The sequence below is a fragment of the Lathamus discolor genome, chromosome 1, assembly GCF_037157495.1.
Source record: "Lathamus discolor isolate bLatDis1 chromosome 1, bLatDis1.hap1, whole genome shotgun sequence".
NCBI lineage: Eukaryota > Metazoa > Chordata > Aves > Psittaciformes > Psittacidae > Lathamus > Lathamus discolor.
Genome location: NC_088884.1, coordinates 91,563,700 through 91,583,122, shown reverse-complemented (window position 1 = coordinate 91,583,122; position 19,423 = coordinate 91,563,700). Strand labels below are relative to the sequence as shown.

Below are 19,423 nucleotides of genomic sequence, written 5' to 3'. Positions count from 1 at the left end.
TGCTCTTCAAATATCTTACCTGATTACATGTGTTAATGTCTATTCCACTTTTCAGGTATTCCACTACTTTGTCCAGATTGCCAGCTCTGGCAGCTCGGAGGAAGCTTGCATTGCTGTCAGACTGTGGAAAGATAAGAAGAAAACAAATCTCTAGTTAATTTCTGCTTAGAAGAGAGCACAATTTCATCCCCAAGGAAAGGGTTCCATATTTTGTTCTGGAGGAGAACAAAATTGTGAAGAAAGCTGACTTTGCATCATATCTGCATTAATTAGCATACACAAATTAAAGGCTACAGTGGCACAAAAAAACTGCAGACCTGTCAGAGTGAGCAAAATAGTGCTGAAGTTCAAAATTTAGCAAGACGCAAAGAAAAAAACTTGAAATCATAGTAACCAATATCAGCAACATGAAAAAAAATAAGTACATTAACCTGCTAGCCATAGTCCACTGGGGTTTAAATATGTGTGTGTGTGTGTGTGCGCATGTGTGTAAATCTATATATATTTTTATATATATATGTGCTCAAAACTCTGGAAAATAATTGACCAATCCTATTATCAGCCATGGCACTAAAGAAAACACACACTGGCCTTGAATTTGTACTTAGCATAAACATTACATGGCTATAGTGCATATTCATTCACACACACACACTAGCTTAAAAGAGTTACACGCTGGAGAAAAAAGGAATATCAAAGAGCAAAACAGTCCTATGGATGCATTTTATCACCTATAACACAAAGTAGAGCATGTTAAAGGAAAAAAGAAGTCCCACCAAACTAGGCAGCACTGCAAGTGCTAATATGCTTCTAACCATACACCCAAGCCTGAGTATCTAAATCACAGAATCACAGAATCACAGAATCCCAAGGGTTGGAAGGGACCTAAAAAGATCATCTAGTCCAACCCCTCTGCAAGAGCAGGGTAACCTACAGTACATCACACAGGAACTTGTCCAGGCGGGCCTTGAATATCTCCAGTGTAGGAGACTCCACAACCCCCCTGGGCAGCCTGTTCCAGTGCTCTGTCACTCTTACAGTAAAGAAGTTCTTCCTGATGTTAACGTGGAACTTCCTATGCTCCAGTTTACACCCATTGCCCCTTGTCCTATCACTGGATATCACTGAAAAAAGCCTAGCTCCATCATCCTGACACCTACCCTTCACATATTTGTAAACATTGATGAGGTCACCCCTCAGTCTCCTCTTTTGCAAGCTAAAGAGACCCAGCTCCCTCAGCCTCTCCTCATAAGGGAGATGTTCCACTCCCTTAATCATCTTTGTGGCTCTGCGCTGGACTCCTTCAAGCAATTCCCTGTCCTTCTTGAACAGAGGGGCCCAGAACTGGACGCAATATTCCAGATGCGGCCTCACCAAGGCTGAGTAGAGGGGGAGGAGAACCTCTCTTGACCTACTAACCACTCCCTTTCTAATGCACCCTAAGATGCCATTTGCCTTCTTGGCCACAAGAGCACATTGCTGGTTCATGGTCATCCTCCTATCCACCAGGACCCCCAGGTCCCTTTCCCCTTCACTATTTTCCAGCAGGTCACCCCCCAACCTGTACTGGTACATGGGGTTGTTCTTCCCCAGATGCAAGACTCTACACTTGCCCTTGTTAAATTTCATCCAGTTTCTCCCCGCCCAACTCTCCAGCCTGTCCAGGTCTCGCTGAATGGCAGCACAGTCCTCTGGTGTGTCAGCCACTCCTCCCAGTTTTGTGTCATCAGCAAACTTGCTGAGGGTGCACTCAGTTCCCTCATCCAGGTCATTGATGAAAATATTAAACAGCACCGGTCCCAGCACCGACCCCTGAGGAACTCCACTAGTCACAGACCTCCAGCTAGATTCTGCGCCATTGACCACAACTCTCTGCCTTCTTCCTTTCAACCAGTTCTCGATCCACCTCACTACTTGATCGTCAAGCCCACACTTCCTCAGCTTATCTATGAGGATGCTGTGGGAGACAGTATCAAATGCCTTACTGAAATCAAGAAAAACTACATCTACCGCTCTACCATCATCCCTCCACCTAGTCACTTCCTCATAGAAGGCTATAAGGTTGGTCATACATGACTTCCCCCTCATAAAACCATGTTGGCTGTTCTTAATGACCCCCTCATCCTTGATATGCCTAGTGATGGAGTCAAGAATAAGTTGTTCCATCATCTTTCCAGGGATGGAGGTAAGGCTGACCGGTCTATAATTACCCGGGTCCTCCTTCTTGCCCTTCTTATAGATTGGTGTGACCTTTGCCATCCGCCAATCCTCAGGCACCTCGCCCGTTTCCCACGACTTACCAAAGATGATGGAAAGTGGCCTAGCAATGACCTCCGCCAGCTCCCTCAGCACCCGTGGGTGCATTCCATCCAGACCCATCGATTTACAGATGTCCAGTTTGCATAGCTGATCCCTAACCCAATCCTCATCTACCAAAGCAAACTCCTCCTTTGTCCTGACTCCTTCTGGGGCTATAGAAATCCGGGGCCCTCGGGGAGAGTCTGCAGGAGTAAAGACAGAGGCAAAGAAGGCATTCAGCACCTCTGCCTTCTTTATATCCTCTGTCTCCAGGGTACCCACTTCGTTCAGCAGTGGGCCTATATTGCCTCTTGTGTTAGTTTTATTTGCTATGTATTTGAAGAAGCCCTTTCTATTGTCTTTAACCCGACTAGCAAGATTGAGTTCCAAGGAGGCCTTAGCTGTCCTAATTGCCTCCCTACATCCTCTAACAACTGTCCTATATTCCTCCCAAGCGGCCAGCCCCTCCTTCCATAATCCATAGATTCTCCTTTTCCACTTGAGTTTGCCCAGCAGCTCCTTGTTTAACCACGCCGGTCTCCTAGATCCCTTACTTGACTTCCTACTCATTGGGACGCTCCGATCCTGAGCTTGGAAGAAGCGGTCCTTGAATGCTAAATCCAGGATAATGTCATAAATATGTCCACTCTTAAACTGCCTGCATTCATACTTTAACATTTAAAGCCCCATTAGCATTTACAGGTTAAAAATAAATAAAATCATGTTTTTATTTCCTCACTAGCATGTGGGATGTGCTGTTAAGCCAGGCAGCATGAAATGCTCCAGCCCACTTGCCTTTATCCACAGTTATGGCATGAAATTACATAGGCTATTTGAAAACCAGCACATACTTTTGGTATTCACCCACATGTGAACCTACATAGAGGTAAACGCAACTGCAGATAACCGGAGAAAAAAATAGAGTGCAATAAAAGTAGTGATTAAACAGAACAAGCACCTTGGAATGTGCACATGGACAGCAACAATTTCCAGGCTTAGAATAAGTAAATAGAGTAGGAGTGAGTTTCAAAAAGCAGATAAATAACCGTAAAAGCCCAGTCTGTGGGGAGGTGATTAAGGAGTCACAGGAGGGCATGCATGCTGCTGGACCAGCACTGAAACACCTCTGACCAGCTGTGGTCCTCATCTAATTTCCCCTCCCCATCAGGAGCACCAGGTGAAAACCATTCTTTTACATCCTAAAAGACTATCCTAAAAGCCTCCCACCTTCACTTTATTAATACTGATGCAGTTTATTAATACAAAACAGTTTATTTCAGTCACCCAAGTAATTTCAATGCCTTTATGTAAGTCACACTTATCACACCTTCCGAACTCACTGGCCAATCCCCACTTCCAGCCTATTTTAGTCTGCAACAGATGGATGTCATCAAAATAATTCTTCTTACAACTGTGCTACATGCCAAGATAAAAATATTTCCTTTTAAATTCCTTTCAGCAAACTTCAGCACATTTTCCATGTCTTTCACCATTAGGAAAACAAACCATCGTTTCTAAACAGGCAGCAGGTTGAAGGGGAAGGTAGAGCAGGAATTCAAGGTGGCAGAATCCTTTTTTATAGCTTCAGGCTTCAGTCAGGAAAGTGTTTGGTTGAAGCTTGATGTGGGAGCTGTTTTTGACAGGTGTTTGAAAGAGATCTCTTTTAAGATTGAATGCTAGCTGTTTGAGCTGTACCCTCTCCTGTGAGGTGTATGCGCACAGGAAACCATTCAATTTTAGAGTTTAAATGGCCTTGAAAAATCAACTGTCTTGGTAAAAACATTAACGAACAAATATTTGAGTGCTTGAGGGGTAAATCCTGACACTCTTAAAATTAAGCCCTCAATAGGACACATGTTTTGCCTTTTCACCATCTTTTTTTAATATGCTTTACTACTACTACAATAATTTCCCAGGCTGAAAGTGCAATCATAGAAAAGTTTGGGTTGGAAGTGACCATAAAGCTCATTCAGTTCCATCCCCCTGCCACACCTTCCACAAGACTAAGTTGCTCTAAGCCCCGACCAGCCTGGCTTTGAACACTGCCAAGGATCATCTCCTTTTATACTTTTAAAAGGTGAAGCTAGAATGATGCAAGAAATGAACGTCTAAAACTTTAGTTTTATTAGGGATGAATCAACCATGGCTTGTCTTACTTTCAGGCAGAGTAACATAAAAGACTAAAAACATGAAAGTCTCAATTACTGCTGGAAGCTGAGACTGTAACGAAGATCACAGGATTACATTCCATGTATTTCTCACTAAGAAGATGCAAGACGTGCTTTCAAACTAGATTCTCATTTCCTTGATTTGTACTTTTGTTATCTCCAAATCGAATTACTGCAAGGCATGTTACTTAAAGACACAGCACTCACACCTGAACATTGATCACAGTGAAGAATATGAGATTCTTGTCTACATGAAGAATTATTATGAATTAATGTTTCACTATTATCTCCCTGTACAGGAACCCTTATTCCAGAAGCATCTCTTCCTGCGTACATTCTCACTCTGAAATGACAGTGCTTAACTGCATATAGAAAATGAACAAAATTACTAAAATCCCAGTGAAACATGATGAGATCTTGATGCTTCATTTACGTATTCTGGAAAATACTAGCCAACAGGAGTTTTGGATTTTTATGCATTTTCTCCCTGTACCATGTACTCATATTAGATGAATATGATTGTACCCACCTCTTCCTAGTCTGGCCTCTCCTATTTCAGAATAATTTCTTACAGACTTGCCTGATGTTCACTTTTAGATCAAACTTGAACACACAAATTAAAGACATGAAGTAGCAATTCAGCTCCTTTACATACAAATTCACATACAAACACCAGTGAGGAATATTTAGTGTTATTAGGAAGAAGTTCTCATCCTTTGAGGGTGGTGAGGCCCTGGCACAGGTTGCCCCGAGAAGCCGCAGCTGCCCCATCCCTGGCAGTGTTCAAGGCCAGGTTGGATGGGGCTTGGAGCAACCTGGTCTCATGGAAAGTGTCCTTGCCCGTGGTAGGGGCAAGCGTATCAACCGAACCACACAGCTTGGTGTCATCAGCAAACTTGCTGAGGATGCACTCAATCCCACTCAAATCCCACTGTCCATGTCACCGACCAAGATGTTAAACTTAGACCTAATCAGTCTGGCTTCATTTTAACCAGGAGAAGAACAAAGGACTATGTTTGGCAAAACACTTCAAAATACGCTTAATTTTACCATATCTTGTGGTTCAGCTGAGCTCAAGTTAAACAGGTTTCAGTTACTTCCTAAAGGATGGATTTAAACACCTGCTTAGCTGTGTTGCTGAGTTTGGGCCAATATTATCAAATACAGCAGAGGCAAAAAAAAGAGGAGAAAACTCATGTAAAATCAACCCTTATTGAGCCAAGGAGCAAATGTCTTCTATAAACCCTTTATGATACACAGCTGCCACGGACATCCGTAGGAGTCCTCCCACTCCATTAATTTGACATAGTGGACTTGCTGCCAGCTGACTTTTACTATCTCAATGAAGGATTTGTGGGAACTGAGGCAAAACCACATACTTTTCTATGAAAAAGAACAAAAGAAAAGTCTTTTGCCCAGCTGCATGGTCCTTCAAATGCAGTATTGGAAAGGACATAAGGTATTTCAATCCATACTGACTTTAAAATACAAAGTAACATCAGAAATTGGGTTCTAACGCAGAACAGCACATCAGTACTAGCTGAACTCGAGGCATGTGTTATCCCTCATGTCTTTTACTAAGACTTTTAAAATACTCTAAGAATAAAAATATATTATGCTATTGTTTAATAGGAAAAATTCCTGTGCTGGAATTTGAGCGAATTTACTCATTTCCTGAAACAAGGATTCAGTACATGTCTAAAAGGTCCACAGGACCCGTCTCAGCTTTCCTATGTGACACACATTTACTGACGTCTTTTAAATACTGATATGGAATCAAGATTTCCACTACAGGAACTGAGTAATATTAAAGGAAGAAAAAAATTTTAGGATCATCTGAGTGTCATATCTTGAGCTTTTGAGGTGTCAGGAACAACTTTAGAACTTGGCAGGCATTTAAATGGTTTCCATGGCAAGTTTCCATTAACTGATGATGCTCTGAAATAGGTAATAATGCTGGAACATCTTGAGAAAGAATTAGGATGCCATTCCAATGGTATCTAGAAGAATAATCACTAGGCTTAACAAAAACCTAGCCTGTAAGTGAAGTTTATGACAGACTGTATACAGATAATTTTATCACTCTTTAATTTTTCATCCCCTTCCATCCCTTGTCTTATTGTCATGAAAAATGATTTCATTTTCCTTTGAGATGGACTAAAATAGATGCAAACAAAACGGGTGTTACCGAAATGCAGCAGCTTTTCATTCAGTGCCACTTGAAGGGTATCTAAACCACACAAAGCCCTTGTATTTGTTAACCATGTCATTTGCTGTTTGTATATTGGTCATGACATTAAGCACTCATTGTGTCCCCATAATTTCCAGCTAAACACTACCTGTAAAACAAAACAACAGCAATCTTGGGCCTAAATTTCCAACAATTCAGCCAAGAGAGGAACAAGTTTCATCTAACTTCACCTGTGTAAAAGCTACACCTCCAGTTCATACAGGCCACAGAGGCTCTCTATGGCATCCACTAATAATAATGAAAAGGGATCCTTCCTAAAAGCAGTTTATCTCACTTGAAGTGTCTAACATAAAGAGAATGAACAGCTCTTTGGCCACATTTTCCACGGTGTGTAAGACCCTTTTCTAGAAGACTGTAATGATCTGGCCTGCTTCAGTATGTAAAACATTCTGGTTTCACTCCCAGGCACCCGCTCATTGCTACGTTTGCTGTAAAAATGGGAGTCTCTCCTGAAATACATCTCCCAGCACCAGGAAGCAAGACTGCAGCATATACTTTCAAGAGTAAAAATGAAGGTAATTAAATATCCAAGTAAAGAGAGACATTAAAAAAAAAATACATCTATAATACAGGATAAAAAAGTCTTGATTTTTTAATGCTGCTATTATTTCAAATGTGAATTCAGTATCAAAATTTCAATCCCCATTTGAGACAGTTATTTGACGTCACATAGTAAATCCAGGATTGTCAAACTAGCACACTCCTGATTTCTTCAGCAAGACAGATCTGAAGCAGCAGACTGTACTGAATTTTAGTTTAGAAAAGATTAGATTATGAAGAACAATTTTGCCATTTAAGTTGGCTGAACACCAACTGAATCACTATGACACTTGCACCTGGTACGAGATTCCTGGAGTCATCACATGCAGCTTGAGGTGGCACTCTTTAATAAACCACAAGAGTGAGTATGGCTACAGCAATACAAAGGCATAGGAAATGCAAAGCTAATGAAGTTTGATGCTTCGGGAGAAAAACAATATATAATTTCTCCTTCAGGACAAAACTTCGCTGACATTTCTGAATTACAATTTTTTTTACCCATTTTTTAAAGAATCATTTTGTATAATGATAAGTATAGTGAGAGTCTGTAAAGCTTCTTAGAGAAATACAGCAATTTTCCTTTGTAATCCATCAAGCACTACAACATGTGAATCAAGACAAATATTCTGAAGGGGCTTTGTCAAGTCCCTACCAGGGCTGTATAGAAAGTCAAGATCGTATGATTAAATGTATCAAAGACATTATCAAAATGCTCAATCTCTGCCTGCTATGAAAAGCTCTGAATGCTGATTGAAAAGTATCCAGGAAAAAAAACCAAACAAGGGAGGTAAAGAATAGCCAAAGACCACATGCTGCTCTTTTTGTTAATTCAAGCTGAAACCGCTTGTTGGAGGAAAAAACTTGTGTGAGAGCTCAAAGAAATAGTTTAATTTCATATTTTATCTCAAAGGAAGTTTTATTTCTGAAGAACTGGTGTGACTGTGCTGGCAGCGAAATACTCAGTAAAACTGGTCAGAAAATTTCAGCCAAAATAATTTCCCAGCAAAAAACCAAAACAGCAGCAAAATTAATTTCTGGGACAAAGCAAAACTTCTCAAGAACTGCTCCACCCTTCCTTGCCCTTATGAACACCAAACTCATCCCAGCTACATTTCCTACAATGCACTGCAGTAATTAATGCAAGTGCAAAGTGTAACATCGACCCAAGAACAATTCTATTTTAGAGCAACATGGAAGAACGTATTATTTGGATACACAGACATTAAAAGTTTTCTGATTTTCTTGCTCTGCCAGAAGTTTTGACACTACCTCCTTTCCTTGACAGTTTTGAATGAAATAACCATTTAATAACAAATTTCCCAGAGGATGAAAGAGGCACTTCTTTTGCCACAGACATTATGCAAATGTTCACCTCTATGATTTTCTTCTGGTATACAAAATGAATGCTGACATGACTGTTACAATCATTTACTGCATTATGCCTAACTCAAGTCCTGCAGCATGAGCCCCCTGCATGTGCCTGCTCCCACTCACCGTGACCCTCATCTGCGTATGGCTCTGTGTGGCTTGGTCTCAGCTGCAAACACAGAAAATACCATCATGTACAGGGCAGAAAACAGCTTAAAAAAAGTTTCTGAGTTGAAGTTCTGAGAATGATCTGTGAAGGATCAGTTCTATCAGATGTGTAAACCAGGATAAACGATTACATCCATTCATTTAAGGGCTTGTTTCACTGATGTTCTCACTCCATATACCCAGACTTCTTGATAGCTGCCAACACTTTGAAATGACTGCACAGCTTAACGACAGCTGCTTCTTAATTACAGTCAGCCACAATAGCAAAGCAAAGCTTAAGCATGGGCATATTTAGGGTTTAATATAATAATCTCTTATTATTTATAATAATAAATAATCTCTATATTATTTATAATCTCTAAATATTTAGGGTTTAACCCTAATAATCTCTTGTTATTGCAAGCTATCGAGTAAGATTCAGGCTGAGCAAACAGATTGTTTTCAAATCTAACATGCATAACCCTGATTCTAATTTTTCCATTTGATTAATGTTTTCTTCAGCCAAGACTTACCATGGCTTCAGGATCTTTACGTTCTTCACTGTTGCACCCATAATAGTCCAGGATTTTATCCAAATCCTGCATGTTCCCTTGTGTTCTTACACCCTTATCTGAATTACAAGACTGGCAGATCGGTGCATTGCCCATATCAGTTCTTTTGCTAACTCCAGCGAGTGGAACTGCCCTTGCACCATGGAGGGTGCCCAGCGTTTCCAAAGGACAGCCAATGATCCGGGGGGATGATCCCTCTCCCCAGTCACTCTTACTGGGCTCACTGTGTCACGGAGAACCCGAAACCTCAGCAACTGCAGGCAGCCCTCAGCGACCATTTCCAATTTGGGTGAAGCCAGGTCTATTTTTACACCTACCAAGCCAGCTATGCATGAAATGGCATTGCAGTGGGGTGCGGGGAACTGCCTCCCAGCCTGCCCAGCACACAGAACTGAAGTCTCACCAAGTGAAATGTGAAGGCTATTGAGTTCCCCTGTTGCATGCCTTGGAATGTTTACATTTTTACCCTCCCGCTTTCACTGTGTTTATATGAAACACTGCATTTCAGAATGTTGCTAATGCTTTCTGAGCTTCCAGCTCAAAAAGATGATTCATTCAATTTGCATCTATTTGATACTTAAAAAACAAGACAAAATGTTGAGTACAGATTTCACTCCTGCAATTCACACTGTATTTCATGTTCATGTAGATAATAAGTGTGATGAGCTCACTTTTGAATTGATACATTTCCCAGGTTTGATTTCAGAGGAGCTCAAATGTATCCAAAAAGGACAATCTCTGATGGCAGATCACTTTAGCTTTAGTGTATGTCATTTCTGATCTTGTTCTGAGGTTTTATTGTTGGTTTGATTTAGGGTTGGTTTTAGGTTTATATTTTGATAGTAATTACTGAAAACAAAACCCCAAAACAAACAAAAAAAACCCACCAAAACCGAAAATAAGGACATTCCCTCTAGGTTTGATTTAGTTATCATGATTGTAGCCAGTAAGATAAAAATCATTTTGAGGTTTCTCATGGGGGATTTCAACCACCCTGAGATCTGCTGGAGAGATGGTACAGCCTGGCTCAAGCAATCCAGGAGGTTCCTCGATTGTGTGGAAGACAACTTCCTTCTGCAAGTAACAGAGAAGCCGACAAGGAGAGGAGCCATGCTTGACCTCGTGCTCGCCAACAGGGAAGGGCTCATTGGAAATGTAATGCTCCAGGGCAGCCTTGGTTGCAGCAATCATGAGATTGTCGAGTTCAAGATCCTCAGGACAGTGAGAAGAGCGTGCAGCAAGCTCACTGCCCTGGACTTCAAGACAGCAGACTTTGGCCTCTTCAGGAGCCTGCTTAGTAAGGTTCCATGGGATACAGCTCTAGAGGGCAGGGGGGCCCAAGATAGTTGGTTGACGTTCAAGGATCAGCTACTACAAGCTCAGGAGTGCTGCATCCCAACTAGAAGGAAGTGCAGCAGGAGGGCCAGGAGACCTCCTTGGATGGACAGGGAGCTGCTGAGGAAACTTTGAGAGAAAAAACAGGCTTATAAAAGGTGGAAGTAAGGACAGGCGGCCTGGGAAGAATACAGAGATGTTGTCCGGTAAGCTAGGGGCCAAGTTAGGAAAGCTAAGGACCAGTTAGAATTAAATTCGGTTAGGGATGTGAAAGTTAACAGGAAGGGATTCTATACAGACACTGCAAATAAAAGACAGACTAGGGACAACATGGGCCCTCTCCTGAAGCTATCAGGAGAACTGGTGAGCCTGTATTTGAATAAGGCTGCGGTTCTTAATGACTGCTTTGCCTCAGTCTCCACTGGCAAATGCTCTGACCACATCACTCGAGTCTTGGAAGGCAGACACAGGGACTGTGAGGATGAAGACCCTAGGCCCACTGTAGGAGAGGATCTGGTTTGAGACCATTTTAAGAACCTGAATGCGCACAAGTCCGTAGAACCTGGTGAAATCCATCCATGGGTCCTGAAGGAGCTGGCGAATGAAGTTGCTAAGCCACTGGCCATCATATTTGAAAAATCATGGCAGTCAGGTGATGCTCCCAATGAATTGAAAAAGGGAAATATAAACCCCATTTTCGAGAAAGGGAAAATGGATGACACAAGGAACTACAGACCAGTCAGTCTCACCTCTGTGCCTGGCATAATCTTGGAGCAGGTTCTCCTGGATGGCATGCTAAGGCACATGAAAAACAACAAGGCGCTTGGTGACAGCCAGCATGGCTTCACTAAGGGGAAATCCTGCCTGAGCAATTTGGTGGCCTTCTATGATGGGGCTACGGTACTGATGGACAGGGGTAGAGCAGTTGATGTCATCTACCTGGACTTCAGCAAAGCGTTCGACACTGTACCACATGACATCCTTGTCTCTAAATTGTAGAGACATCAATTTGATAGGTGGACCACTGGGTGGATAAAGAACTGGCTTGATGGCCACATGCAAAGAGTTGTGATCAATGGCTCAATGTGAACGGTGACCAATAACGAGTGGTGTCCCTCAGGGATTGGTGTTGGGACTGGTCTTGCTTCAACATCTTTGTTGGTGTCATGGACAGTGAGATGGAGTGCACCCTCAGCAAGTTTGCCGATGACACCAAGCTGTGTGGTTGGGTTGATATGCTGGAGGGAAGGAATGCCATCCAGAGGGACCTTGACATGCTTGTGAGGTGGGCAGATGCCAACCTCATGAAGTTTAACCATGCCAAGTGCAAGGTCTTACACCTGGGTTGGAGCAATCCCAGGCACAGCTACAGGTCTGGCAGAGAAGAGATTCAGAGCAGACCTGTGGAGAAGTGTTCTGGGTTCAACAGTAGCAGTTATTTTTCTCCTTCTTAGTAGCTAGTGCAGTGCTGTGTTTTGATTTTTTGGCCTGGGAACAGCGTTGATAAGGCTGATGTTTTCAGTTGTTCCTCAAATCCTCCCTGCTGCCTGACCTTGGGAATTTGGAGGTGCTGCTTTGTTAACACAGCAGTTAAGAGGCACAGGGATTTTAGCAGACCGGTGTAAGCCTGGTATTTAGCCAGAATCGGTCTTTAAGAAGAGGTTTTACACTGGTCCATCTGGAAGTGCTGGGGGACTGCAGGGTTGGACGAGGAATCAGTCGGTGCTTAGCGGGGGGGACTGGGGCGAGTTATTGGCTGGTGTTGAGGTGTTGTATTCTTTCCTCTTGTTATTTCTTTTATCATTATTATTATTGGTGGTAGCAGTAGTGATTTGTGTTATACCTTAGTTACTAAACTGTTCTTATCTCAACCTGTGGGAGTTGCATTCTTTTTGATTCTCCTCTCCGTCCCTCCGGGAGTAGAGGGAAGGAAAGAAGAGGGGGGAGTGAGTGGACGAGCTATGTGGATCGGTTTAAACCACGACAAGAAGGACTTGAGGGTATTGGTCAATAAGAAAATGAACATGAGCTGGCTTCAGTGTGCATTCACAGCCCAGGAAGCCAGCCGTATCCTGGGCTGCATCAAAAGAAGCGTGACCAGCAGGTCGAAGGAGGTGATCCTGCCCCTCTACTCTGCTCTTGTGAGACCTCATCTGGAGTATTGTGTACAGTTCTGGTGTCCTCAACATAAAAAGGACATGGAACTGCTGGAACAAGTCCAGAGGAGGGCCACGAGGATGATCAGGGGACTGGAGCACCTCCCGTATGAAGATAGGCTGAGAAAGTTGGGGCTGTTCAGCCTGGAGAAGAGAAGGCTGCGTGGAGACCTCATAGCAGCCTTCCAGTACCTGAAGGGGGCTTACAAGGATGCCAGAGAGGAACCCTTCATCAGGGACTGTAGCAATAAGACAAGGGGTAATGGGTTCAAACTTAAACAGTTAGGGTGGTGAGGCACTGGAATGGGTTGCCCAGGGAAATTGTGAATGCTCCACCCCTGCGGGTGTTCAAGACCAAGTTGGACAGAGCCTTGGGTGACACGGTTTAGTGTGAGGTGCTCCTGCCCATGGCAGGGGGGTTGGAACTAGGTGATCTTAACGTCCTTTCCAACCCTAACTATTCTATGATTTTATGATTGTGTTTATGTATCCATGCATTACCCCAGAAGAGGCCCATTGCAGAATTAAAAAACACACAACAAAACTAAAATTAAAAAATAATAAAAAAACAAAATACTATAAAAACCACCCCCCAAAAAAACCACAAACAATAAAAAAACCAAACAAAGAAGAAAAACAAAACAACCCAGACCACAAAGTTAGCTGAGAAATAATTACAAGTTTCCAAATGCTTTGGGAGTAGCCGGAGTTAGCGGTGGGAATGGAGACAGACTGTGTGTCTGTACGTAACAGAGTCCCATGGAACATATAATGCACACACAATCCTTAAGTGGAGCTGGACATGTATCTGAAAAATTAAACCTCAAATTCCTCAGAAGCAGAGTGCTCCTCTAACAATTGTAGCATCTAGCCAACGTTTTTCTCTCTGGGGTTTCAAACTGTTGCTGCTACTGCAGTACACAGCAGCAGCTGTCCCCAGCATCCTACTGATTTCTACCCAGTTCCCCTCCCAGCAGTGACAGTTATAATCAGAAAGCACAAGCTCTCCCCAGCCCTCTTTTAAAGATTAGTAATCAGTGTAGGGTTCTCTTCTGTGTTAATTACCATTAGGTGTGGAGGATTGGCTTGTCGAAAAAGGTCAAAAGGTCACGCTCCCATCAACGAGCTGAAACAAGACATCTGTGTAGAACATGGTGCAAACCTCTCACGCCAGATAATGAGGAAATGAAGGACACCGGCAAACAGCAACATACTATGACCAATCACAGCCAAGGCCACTAAGTGATAAGTGCAGGAGAAGGAGGATGGTGGGGGTTGCACGGTGTAGCTGCAAAAATGTAGAAGCTATAAATCAATGATCTTGTAACATGTAGAAGCTATAAACCAATGATCTTGTAACATGTAAAAGCTATAAGCCAATGATCTCTCTGTAACCAAACTATAAACATGCAAGCAAGGTATATAAGTATCCATCTGCTTAGCAATAAATGAGACTTGTCGGTCATCATCGGATGAGCTCGTCTCCCGGCGATTCCCACAAATGGTGACCCCGACGTGATCCCTCGAACACCACGGTGGGACGACGTAAGTTCTGCTCGGGTCCTGATCGCAGCCACAGGACGGTCAAAGCGCCAAGATCTCAGGATTTTAAGCGCCGGACCCTGGGTGACCGTATAGATGAGCCCGGCCGATACGCGCCGCCGAAACCTGAAGGGGCTGCAACAAGCGCGCTAAGGTATGGAAAGGCAAGCGGCGTATGATTTATTTACTGCCTTCTTACAAAAGCGGCAGGTTAAAGGGATCGACCTGCAGAAAGAGCTGCAGGGACTGTTAGCTTATGGACAGTCTAAGGGATGTTTTGTTAACCCTCACACTGTCCATGAATTAGCAGAAAGGCGAAAATTTGGAGATAAGATTTGGCAAGCTATATATAATACCCTGTTAAAACAAAAGGCTGGGAAGACAGCAGGGATCGGGAAAGCTCCGAAGAACGCAGCCACGGAAGGCAGTGACACTGTGAAACATTTGTTGGTCATTTGGAGAACTATTTTAGAGATGTTAAAGTCAAAAAGTGAGATCGTGGAACCCAGTGCCCCCCCCACCCCTGGCCACCCTTGAGCCTCTGCCAGTTGCCGCCGCGGCTGCAAAGTCTGAAGACAGAGATGAAGACACTCTTTTTGACCCGGACCCTATTGACCCCAAGAAAGAGCCTGTGCGTGCTCATCAGGCTCCTGTTGCTGCTCCTGAAGTTCTGATGCCTGTTAATTCTGATGCTGACCTGGATGATCCTTTTGACATGGAGCCGGAAAAGAAGCCTAATTTATATCCCCCAGATCCTCATGATAAATGGACAGCTGTAAAGGGAGAAGCGAGATGGGTGTGGGATGCAGATGTATTGTGTGCTTTCCCTGTGATGTATGTGCTGGATCAAGACCTGCGGTGGGAAGGTCTCGTATGCCCTTATCAGGGGTATTGGGAGGACTGTGGTGGACTGTGACGGACTGTGGACTTGGGGCCCCATATACAACTCATTTGATACAGTCTCTCTGTGATACTCATGTACTAGAAGTTAGCAAATGTCTATGATTCTATTGATGCTTGGAAACCTTTATAGATATTGCTGGCCACTTCTACTGACATAGGCTGGCCACCTGTGTCAGAATGAGTGTGCATTTTGATCAGTATAAAAGCCCAAACCTCATGCGATGTGAGGGAGGCAGATCCTCTGCGGGGACGCTCGCTAGGGCTGAGCCTGCCACCTCACACTGCGATGATGCTTGTTGGAGCTTGTTGGAGCTGTCTTCACAGAGTCCTTGTGCCACGTTCTGTACGTGGGACTGTGTAGTGGGAGTAATGATTGTCTGGATTTTGTGTTTTAAATACTGTAGTTGTGTGGAGTGTGCTTGTGGGATCCCATATGCATACGTCTGTGTGTGTGTGTGTGTGATGAGAGCAGATGGTGTTCTATGTATTTTCTTTGTTATCGTGTTCATGTAAAAGTTTTTAACAGATAGTGGTTTAACATTTCAGGCAAGAAAGGGTTAATGCAAAAGTGTGGTTGCTGACAGGTATTTATGGCTGCTGCTGAAGCAGGCAGGCAGCTGTAGCTGCTGCCGAGCAGGCTGCTGTTTGTAGCTGTGCAAAGCAGGGTGAACAACTTCTGAAAAAAAAAAAAAAAAAGGGGGGGGGGGAGAGAAGAAAGGAAGGTAAAGTTGCAGAGCACAGGTAGACAAATGCGAATCCAGGTGATAGATTGGAAATCTATTCAGAGAGAGGCTCTGTCAAACAATGATTTTGATTGTTGCAGGAAAAGATTCTCGCCTTTCCTGTTAAGTACCAGATTAACGCTCAAGGTCAGGCAGTAAATGCTGAAATGTCTCCCTTAAATTGAAATTGCTATCTCAGTTAAGGCAAACTGTTATTTCTACAGGCATTCAGTTTGAACCCACTAGGCAGATGTTGTCATATATTTGGGGAACAGATTTGCTGTTATATTAAAAGTATTGTGAAATTAATCCTCACCCCTTTGCAGTTGTTGTTATGGAACATGTATTGGCAGAAAACCTGTCAAGAGGCAGTTGCAGTTCAGCGAGGCCAGGGAGATCCCCTGATTGGGGTGCAATTACAACACCTGATGGGAACTGGACAGTTCTCCACTAAGGAGGCTCAAGTCCAGCTAGGTCCAGAATTGTTAAAAGAATCTATGAAACTAGCCTTGCTACTGGGGAGATCATCATCTGCCTTGAAAGGACTATTCATTGTTCCAGGTGTCATCGATGCTGATTATATGGGTGAAATTACGTTAAATTATTTATGCACTTTGGTGATGAACAAACTCCAGCGGTTATTAAGCACTTTGTACAAACAGAAGATAAAGCCTTCTTTTAAGGCGTACTATCAAGATCCTAATACAGATTTGTGGCAGGGACCGGCAGAAGTAATATATCTGGGCCGTGGTTACGCCTGTGTTTCTGCTCCTGCAGGACCCTTGTGGGTACCATCCAAGTGACTAAGACCGGCTGCTGCAGTAGCTCCAGTGACGGCGTCTCCGAGCTAGTGTATGGACCCTGACTCGCAGGCCTGGGAGGAGCGTTGCTTGTGCCGGGCGCTACAGCCACTAATAGAAGAACTTAACTCCTTAGTCAACACAGAGCTTTCGTTGAGCACGGTTGCCCTCCTAGATCCGGTCCATGGCCACAGGCATATAGTGGTACAACTGAGATTGGTGATACAACAAGTGCTTCGATAACTCTGTAGTTTTTGTCATCAGTGTGACCCTACAGTAGAATTATATTGTGGTGGTTGTCAGTCTATAAGGCATCTTCACCAGAGTTAGCTGAAACAAAGACTTTTGTATAGTCTGTCAAATTATCTTTTATGTAACCCGCTTATAGCACTTCAGAAATATTTAGCTGATTTTAGAAGTTTCACTTCATAGAGCTGCATATATGTTTGCTTTACAAGCTGCTTCGCCGTTATAGGTCTCATAATTATAGGGGGCTTGTTACTTTGTTATGCTTTGCAATGTTGTTCTGCTTGTTTACAACGACTCCTGACTCAGACCTTATTCCTTTATAAAGAAAAAGGGGGAATTGTGGAGGATTGGCTTGTTGAAAAAGGTCAAAAGGTCACGCTCCCATCAACGAGCTGAAACAAGACATCTGTGTAGAACATGGTGCAAACCTCTCACGCCAGATAATGAGGAAATGAAGGACACCGGCAAACAGCAACATACTATGACCAATCACAGCCAAGGCCACTAAGTGATAAGTGCAGGAGAAGGAGGATGGTGGGGGGGTGCACGGTGTAGCTGCAAAAATGTAGAAGCTATAAATCAATGATCTTGTAACATGTAGAAGCTATAAACCAATGATCTTGTAACATGTAAAAGCTATAAGCCAATGATCTCTCTGTAACCAAACTATAAACATGCAAGCAAGGTATATAAGTATCCATCTGCTTAGCAATAAATGAGACTTGTCGGTCATCATCGGATGAGCTCGTCTCCCGGCGATTCCCACAATTAGGTAGATTTTAAATGGCTCTATAATTTCTCCCTGACTGCTGAATGCTCCAGGATAGGATCATTCAGCTGCTTTGAACAGCCTCAGTTGCTATGATGTGTAACAGACATAAATACACACTGGACAGACAATTCACTGTCACTTTCGGTTATGTGATTAGACACTTGTATGGAATTGAATGAAACCTGAACTACAAAACATCTCTGTCAACAACACTTTTGCTATCAACTGGGCAAATTCAAGAAATGGAATATGTGATCTTAACATTCAGGCAGCATGAACTTCAACTACAGAATGACTAAGGAACATGAAGCTGAAGTTCATGTTAAAATTATACATTATAACAATAAAACATACTAAGCGTACGTATTACTTCCTAGCCATGGGCAGGTTCAGATACAAGCTGGCCATGCTAAGAATGACCATAGTCCCAACCATTGCAACTGGTCCCCAGAACACCGAAAGCAGTCACCACCCTGTAATTGACACCACTGATGCTCCAGAAATTTCCATGCCAGGCTGGCCTTCTGTCATTAGCTGACACTGACTGCCTTCACCTCTTGCCAGGTATTACCCTATGACAGTAAGGTTTGTATATATTGCCATAATTTATTCATGTAGTTATAAAAAATAAAAGGATACAAGAAGGAATCCCACCAAATGTTTGACTTGACCAAAATTCATATAACCAAGGTTCCAACATCAACTGGAACTAAAAATCCTTGGATAGCACAATCTATTCAATGTCAAATGAACTTACTAGAAAAAAAAAGAGTGAAACAAAACATCAGTTCAAAGGGAAAGGATGGCCAAAACCGAGTAGCATTCCTTTGAAATAATGCTTGCAGAAAGCAACAATCTACGTGGACGTCTGATAGGAAGCAATGGCCAAGCTCTGCCAGAGCTTTTTAACAATATCACTTGCTTGTGAAAATGGTTCAAACCCATTAGGGCAAATTACTCAGAAAGCAAACATGTCCATGTTTTGCCAAACTTACATTAGGATGTCTTATCCTAACAAAGTGCATGTCTTATGATGTAGGATTCAAAGCCTTCATGGAGGAACATGTGGCATTATCTCTCTCAGTTCCCATGCTCTTTTTTGCTGCTGCTGTTTGGGCTGCAGACCTACTGAAGAAACTAAAAAGGTATGGTTTTCAGGCATGAAACTCATCCCAAAGCATCTTAGTCCTCCTCTGTACACCAAAAAATCAGAGCCTGCTCTGTGTTGCACTGCCAGAACTCTCTGAAGCCCGTGGCCTTGCATCTCTTCACAGGGAAGTGTTAACTGTTCAAAGAACCACCTGTAGGTAACTCATAGAATCCACTCTTTTTCCCACACTTTCATACAGCTTTTCCTCCTAGCAGCGTAGCTGACCTTGTTACAACACTCACTTCAAACCATAGCTACTCCCTTAACTTGAAAATCCTCAGAAACACTTTAAAGTACCTGTTGAGAGAGTGAGCAGAGTATCTCCTACACTCAACCATGGATGCTAGGATAGCAAGCAGCTGCCTGAGACAGGCTCCCTCCTGCCCCCCAGAATGTTGATACTATAGGAGAAACATTAGAAGAACTCAAAAGTCCAGAAACCCACCTTTT

At 43.0% G+C, this 19,423-nt stretch overlaps 1 protein-coding gene and 1 long non-coding RNA gene across 11 annotated transcripts in view; one reads left to right on the top strand and one right to left on the bottom strand.

Moving 5' to 3' along the window:
• The window catches only part of ANK2 (ankyrin 2), a 242,099-nt gene that overhangs the window by 146,258 nt on the left and 76,418 nt on the right, over positions 1-19,423 (bottom strand). For 4 of the 10 annotated variants that reach the window (XM_065686131.1, XM_065686168.1, XM_065686139.1 and 1 more), the window contains exons 1-2: positions 3,257-3,409; positions 20-121 (exon numbers count right to left, since the gene is read on the bottom strand). In XM_065686131.1, the coding sequence (XP_065542203.1) occupies positions 20-121; positions 3,257-3,394 (240 nt within the window). In that variant the 5' untranslated portion in view covers positions 3,395-3,409. Of the gene's footprint in view, positions 1-19; positions 122-3,256; positions 3,410-9,305; positions 9,553-19,423 lie in introns of those variants that run through there. The other 6 variants (XM_065686177.1, XM_065686190.1, XM_065686159.1 and 3 more) reach the window with 3 other exon arrangements.
• Positions 13,957-18,176, top strand: LOC136007260 (uncharacterized). The gene is made up of 2 exons (XR_010609561.1): positions 13,957-14,531; positions 16,780-18,176. It is a non-coding gene; the product is annotated as an uncharacterized LOC136007260 (long non-coding RNA).